At 40.8% G+C, this 7,499-nt stretch overlaps 2 protein-coding genes across 2 annotated transcripts in view; both read right to left on the minus strand.

The window, feature by feature from the left end:
* Window positions 1–28: 28 nt before the first annotated feature.
* Window positions 29–4,799, minus strand: rsph4a (radial spoke head component 4A; the record flags this gene model as incomplete). Its single annotated transcript, XM_080771026.1, has 8 exons — window positions 4,398–4,799; window positions 3,350–3,977; window positions 2,531–2,750; window positions 1,954–2,259; window positions 1,381–1,830; window positions 590–731; window positions 386–503; window positions 29–263 (listed from the first exon to the last, which is right to left on the minus strand). Exons 2-8 carry the CDS (start codon window positions 3,454–3,456, stop codon window positions 29–31), a joined length of 1,578 nt encoding a protein of 525 aa, XP_080627152.1. The 5' UTR covers window positions 3,457–3,977; window positions 4,398–4,799.
* A 430-nt stretch (window positions 4,800–5,229) lies between these two features.
* cdkn2c (cyclin-dependent kinase inhibitor 2C (p18, inhibits CDK4)) overlaps window positions 5,230–7,499 on the minus strand; it is a 6,453-nt gene continuing 4,183 nt past the window's right edge. Inside the window, exon 4 of the mRNA XM_080769958.1 lies at window positions 5,230–6,062. Coding sequence (XP_080626084.1) covers window positions 5,694–6,062 — 369 coding nt within the window. The 3' untranslated portion in view covers window positions 5,230–5,693. The remainder of the gene's footprint in view (window positions 6,063–7,499) is intronic.

Raw genomic sequence — 7,499 nt, forward strand, 5'->3', positions numbered from 1 at the left:
TCTCATGAAATGTACTCTTCTCCTTTACTCAATCATCATCTTCCTCTTCCTCTTCTTCCTCCATGTCCTCCATCTCTTCTTGAGCAGCTTGTTGTTCCTCTAAAGCGGCTTTCAGCGCCTGTTCCTCTTCCAGGGTTGGGTCCAGTGCTTCAGTGATCTCAGGCCCACTGGGGTATTCATTTTGTGGTGTCAATGGGAGCGATGGGCTGTATCCTTCCCCTGCAAACTTCATGCCCCAGCCAATGTATATGTTTCCAAATTTTCTATAAATGAAGAAATAACATATTTATCAGTATTGATGCATAATTATACAACATTATACCACATGTCGTAATGTATTCATGAATTGATGAATTGCTGTTTTTTTGTTTTTGTTTCTCCTCACTTTCCACAAGCATAGGCATGTGCCCCTGGCCAAAGGTTTGAACGCAACACAGCGACTGCATACTGAGATGTGAGAGTGGACGACATTCTGGAGCTCCATGAAGGGGTATTGAACAGCTCTGAAAGGCACAAATATTAAACAGACTAATATAAACCCAACACCTGGCAATATGACATGGAAAAATGCAAAACTAGACTGACTGACCTGCATCTTCAGAGACAGGAGTTAGGAGAGGAGGCCCCACCTCTGGCTCAGGCTCATCAGACTCCTCCTTCTCCTCTTCATCTCCTTCCTCATCGAATTCATCTTCCGGCTTCACCGAGAGGTTAACCCAAGTACAGCGGCCCTAAATGAGATAACCTGTGTTTACAGTAACTTCAACTTGTGTGTGGGAAAAACACACCAAATATGTCATTGGGCTCTGATAAGGTAAATGTTTATGCAGGTGCCATGGAATCAAATTGAAATTGTCACAATATATAATTGAAGGTGAAGCGCACACTGCCAAAGATATAAGCTGCTTTAATGTTGCACTCCAAAAACAATGTATACTAGAAATGCACTCTGTCGAGATGCCAACTTGCGCCTTACACACAAGTAGGCCATACTACTTGTGCGCAAGCAGAGCATGCAAGTACTGCTACTATAACTATACATACATACTGTGTATATCATTATGCAGCCAGATGAGAAGAACTGCTACTATTTTACACCTGTAACTAGGGATATGAATTATCGATTAATGCATTAATAGTTCATTGATAAGTTTTGATAAATGTATCGATCGATTAACCGGTTAGTTGATAAGCAGTGTTTTTGTAAAAAATCGGGGAATCTTAATTTACCTCAATGTCTAACATACAAATCTACATTTTGCTGATATACAGAAAAAATACAAAAGGCATATTATATTACTTAATAATCAAATATTTATTTGACCATTGACGATACAGGGGCAGGCAATGGCATCTTTGTATGTGCGTTGTAGTAGCTACCTGCTGCAGCACGTGCTGAACATGATGTACCCAAGTGGACAAGGACTCTGCCATTTCCGTTACCGGAATGCCTTCGAAGTCAGGATTCTCTTCATAGCTGTCACGGGGTGCGTCATCTTCCTCATCACCTTCCTCCTCCCCAAACTGGTAGAATCCCAGTGGACTGACGTGTGTGCCAGCAGAGATGCGGGCAATCTGTGCTCTCAGATAGTTGGCTTCATTACCAGGGAAAGGAGGATAGCTGATGACTGGGGCATCCAGTCTCCCAGTGAAGAATTTGCTAATTTGGCGTGCAACATTAATCTGTGCAGGAGTGACCGAAGGGAGTTTTACCCAGGGAAGACCTGGCTCAGTGCACACATAGTAAACATATTTGTTAACACCTGTATGGTTGGCTTCTTTTGGCACCACAGGCGGAGGCTTGTAAGTTGATTGAGGGAATGCATCAGCCTGAAAAACAAAACAAAGAAAGTCATCACATACAACAGGACTGATATGCTATAATAAACCAGTTTAGTGATTATTTTTTCCGGGAAACATTTCTTGACTGATCAGTTAACGGAGGACATGTACCACTTCCACCGCTTCATTCTCCTCATCTTCGTCCCGGGTCTCTGCCTCTCTCTCTTCGTCCTCGGGTGTTTCTTCTGGACCCTGTTCCTCCTCCTCCTCTCCATCTCTGTACTCACACTCTGCAACAAGGTAGTTGCTCTCTGTTCCCAGAATCTTTCCCCACAGCTGACAACGCTGCAGCGGTCGGCAATCCACAAGTTGTTTGAATGCAAGAAATATCCTCTGCATCTCCTCTCTGCCCAAGCCCACTCCAGCCTGCTCTAGATAGAAGCCAGTCTCACTCACATTAGGGAGAGCTGTTTCGACCTGGTTAAAGATGGAGATACAGACAACATCACATTTTGTATAACATCTAGCTCTTAACCAAATGAACCCTGGTGTTGTTCCTATTCTGGGCATGTCATGTGTATGCTATAAATAAAAGTTTGTTCCCATCATTGTGATGGCTGCCCACCAGTCGTATGATGGCACCATCCTGTACTCAAACGCAACTGTGTCTGCAGGCAGTGCAGGCTGCAGCTACATTGTTAAATTAAATAAGAGGGAGGGTGTACAAGTGTGGGTGCAAGTGTAGTACCAGTTCGTCCTCTTGGTCAACATCTTCCCGAGAGAACAGCAACCGCTGCTGCTCAGCCAAGAGCTGTGCAGCTGCAGAGAGTGGCACGTCTCTCAGAGTGCTCTGGTTGTTTTGAAGCAGCTCCCTCTTCACATCCCAGCTCACATCCTCAATCACATCCACGACATTTTCTGGACGCTCGTCCATCACTTTAGTCAGTACACGTGCCAGGTGGTCATATCTGTAAAGTGAAAGTAATGTTTAATAGCAACTGGTGACCAATGTTCGATGATCCAGTGGATCTCAAATTGGGGTTCAGGGACCCCCAGAGGTCCTTGAGGGTGCTCCAGGAGGTTCCCAGCTAATTATTTAATAGAGCATCAAATTCTGTGTAACCACTTTAACACTAGCCTATAGGTATACGCCTATTTGAAAATATAGCTGATCTGTATACATTTCTATTTTATTTTACACATGCACGGGTATAGTATAGCTGAGCACAAGTGCTCATTTTCGGCAACAAGGGCGCTCCTCTATAACCCTTAAGTTCATAACACGATGCGTTGTGAGCTTGTATATCGGCTATTTTAAAAACAATCTTGGACATTTTTGAAACGTGGAACATTTTAACAACCCAAATCTTGTATGCATGACCCTGGCCCAAAATATTTTCAGAAGGGGTCCGCAGCCATATAAATAGGCTACATAAAACATAAAGTATGTCCTCATGAAAGCCACTGCAGTGATCCTTACTGCATTGACATTAACACTATTACGATATGTTAATGTTTGTCATTAATATGACACACAAAATGTACTAGATATAGCTTAATTACTTACAGGTTGAGGTTGCTTTTTGTGCTATTTTTTAGCATAAACGCCTTGAAGGAGGCTGCTGCCTGCTGCCTTTGATTATGCATCTCTTGTTTTCCATCATGTGTCTCCATTGCCTTTGGTCTCTCAGCCAAGCAAGTGGCATCAACACGCTTTACAAAATGCTACACGAATGAGGCCACTGTAGCAAGAAGTTTGAAATGTTATAGTTATTGGAGTTAAATCAACACAAAAACGGATTAGCCTCTGCAGAGACCGCAGTTTGTGGCTTTCAGGTTGCTATTTGGTAAACAATAGGTTGCTAGGAAACCAGTGAACTCCAAGAGAAAAACAAAACATGAAATGGATTAGAGGAACTGGATCTGTGCGACAATCTTTCAACATAAACGATTCCGAACGACGTGGGCTTTATTCATAGGCCTACATTATAAACGGCAGAAAATAACACGATAGTGCGGAGTGGGAGCATGCAGTGTTATTTCAGACATTAAACAGTAGCCTACATGGACAATTGAATTTGGCTTGGCTAAATCGTGGTGTATGTCCCCCCCGGGCCCCTATACAGACTCACTGTGAACAGTCCATGAGGCTGCTCCATTTGAAAGGGGCGCTGGCAGAATACGGGCAAAGGCACCTGTATAAAGAGCCATGAATTGGAAATGATGTTGGTCTATGAAATGAGTGGGCTGTCACGGGTGATTAATGTGGATGATTGACAGGCAGAGGGGCGGACCTGTTTCATTGAATACTTCACCCAGTTCACCTGTTTGACACAGTGAGAGAGAGGGGGTGTGTGGGAAGCCGCATTTTTGTTGACCGCTTCATACAGCTTATTTTGCTTTATTTATTTACTTTACTTTAAGTTGGATCGCTGTGATTACTTTCTTTATGTTTGAGCACCGTTTCAGTTATGCCCCGACCTTAAATAAAACACCTTTAACGCATTATTTTGAACCCAGCAAGATCCTTTTGTTTGCGGAGCACAACCTGGCCCATCCCATCGCCTCTCAGCGACTTATTTATACATCTATCTCTCATAGTCGCTCAACAGCACCTTTTTGATGAACAGTAAACACTGCATGCTAGAAGACAGAAGAGTGGGATGGACACTTTTGGTGAGTGGGCACTGTATATATATAGAATAGTGGACACATGGGTGGAGAAGAGTGGACACTAATAGTGGGCAGTGGGCACCTATGGGGGAAGACTGGGCACCTTCTAATATAAAATAACACCCGTGTGAAGTGAGGGGCGCTCTTATGATGATTAGGCTATATGATGATCTAATATTAAAGTATATAACTCATGTTGCTATATGATTATAGGTGATGTAATGATGATGTAAAACAAACGGTGTCAAAACAAACATTAAATTCTCTTGTTAATGGGATTTAATGTTTGTGTTATAGGGACAAAGCAAACATTAATTTCTCTCATTGTCAATGGCGTTTTTAGAACAAACATTCATACCTCAGTAAATCTTTACTATAGAGTTATTTTTTCTTTTATAGAAAATGTATCTCGTATGAACCCGCGGCTAGTATGGCTAGTATAGTCTGTAGGCCTATAGCTGTAGGCCATCATGATGAGGTGAGGTGTCAAGCTGCGTTTCATTTGACAACGCAAGTGACCGCAGCTATATTTGCCTACAGGGCACAGCTCCGGCCTAGTCAGACATTGCAGCTTAATTATTATAATAATAATATAAATAACACATAAAGACAGCATATACGGGAAATTTAGTATTTCCCTCCCTCTCTGAAATCTGAAATTATCTTTACAGATTTATTTAATTGTATAGTAGTCGATCTCTATACTATAATTAAGAAAGAATAACATGACACAGAGACGGTGACTTCTTAATTAAGTTAATTTAGGACCTTTAATTATAGCAGTTAATTTCGTTTTATTAAAAAAACTCATTTATTCCATGTAGCCGTTTTGTAATGGCATCATCATGCCCGTGGATATACAGACTCCAGAGTGAACTTAACAATGATAAATTAATATGATAATACATTTGATATAATCATCAACATGAATTATGTTTGTTATTTAGGCTACAGCGGTAGAGGCGAGATGGAAAAGGGGCGAACGATAACCTATACGCCTATAAGCTCTGGTCCATGATGCCTTATGGATGGACCAGAGCTATACCCATAAAGTATATGTCAAACACAATAATAAAGCTCTTCTTTTTTTAATTCGCGGCACATTAGGCGAGCATACAAATTAGAGTATATATTTAAAAAAAATATATATATATATATATATATAGGCCGCCACACCCACATCGGCGATATGATTTATAATATCCTCGAGTCACTATGGAAGCCGGTCTAGCCTATACTCAATCAATCTGTAACCCAGTGTAGGTTGCGATGCAATTGGCGATGTTTATTCTACTGTAGCTGAGGGCCAGGCCATAAGGCGTGTGTCCTTGTGTGTTCTGCAAAGCTGGGTTTGTAGTGCGTCCAATCAGCAGCTGAACCACTTCATAATGGCCCTCTCTGGCGGCCAGGTGCAGAGGAAGGTTACCGTGGCGGTCCAGAAGGTTCACATCTGCCCCATAGTCAATGAGCACACGCACCAAGTCAGTCCAACCATCGCGAGCAGCGTCGTGCGTTATGGTGAGATTGCAGCAGGGGTCACGGATGTTTGGGTTGGCTCCCCTTTGCAGCAAAGCTATGGCTACAGCCGAGTTTCCCTGTTTCACCACCTGGATATGAGAATGACGACAAAATACAATATATTATGTAGCCTACTATCAGTTATCGGCCATAACATAATTATATCGGATATCGATATCGGCCAAAATGTCTCATCGGCACATCCCTATCATAAACACATCTTGATTCTTGCATGAAAAGAGACAATGAGAGAGCTTTACAACAGAAAGCCAATTCTAATGGGGGAATAACTATATGCATTTGGACACATGATGCTGCCTGACAGTGACAGTCACAATGTGGGACAGGGGCTCAATTTGTGGGACGCCTGAAAAGTCTTGGAAATGAGGGACTGATCCCTGCACGCAAAGGGAAAACACCAAAAGTATTGTCACCCATGCAGCCTGATTCTGAGCACATGGCCACTGCACCCATATTGAGGAACCATGCACCATTTTGTTTTACAATGACCGACATCATCATGTTTATTATTAATATTAATATTAATATTAATATTAATATTAATATTAATATTAATATTAATATTAATATTATAGTATTATAGAACATAATAGTAATACTAATACTATTACTATTATGTTCACTACAACTACTTCACTATCTTTATTCTGTAGGCCTATATAGTATAAAGTCTCAGGCAGACGGGCCTATTGGAAATAAATGCTAAAATGAAATTGCAAACTGATAATATAGTTTACAACTATTGAAATGTAAAATGTATAGGTTAAATATTCCAAATCTGCATTTGCGATTTAATGGACATTAATGTATTCATACACTGTAAATCCCTGGAACATGTGACACGTTTAAAACATAAACACCAGTGTGTAATAATAAAATGCCAAATGTTTATTAATGGTCATAAAATACAGTAGAACACGAGTTCACTCAAACACCTCACGAGAACACCATATTGAATTCTAAACACCTATAAAACTAAACACGTTTATGTGTTTAAAAAGTGTTACGGGCGATTAAACATGTTCTTCTGTTTATAATCTAAACACTGTGACACGTTTACGTGTTACAAATAAGTGTTAACCTTTATAACCTAAACGCTTGGGTTTAGTGTGTATAGGCCTATTAATCAAAGTCAAAACAAATTATGAAATTTACTGCATTGTCTTGCAAATTTCCTCAAATGACGTTTCTGCATGTAATTTTTGATACTTCTGATGAAGCTTAAATATTACCAATTAATGTTAATAATCAATATTTAGATTTAGGCCCTCATTTATCAACCGTGCGTAGACCAAAATATGGGTGCACGCCGAAATTGCCGACATTTTTGACATTTACCATTTCCGCCAACGCTTGAAATTGAACGTGACAACGTGCAAAATCCACGGTTGCTTCTCAGCTGGCGTACGCATTTTTTTTCTGTCTTACACAAGCGGAGCAGCCTTGTCTGAACTGCTGACACTGTCACAGGCATCAAAACATATGTTTTCACTCCTAAAATGTTA

The sequence above is a fragment of the Protomyctophum bolini genome (assembly GCF_963924005.1).
Source record: "Protomyctophum bolini genome assembly, chromosome: 8".
NCBI lineage: Eukaryota > Metazoa > Chordata > Actinopteri > Myctophiformes > Myctophidae > Protomyctophum > Protomyctophum bolini.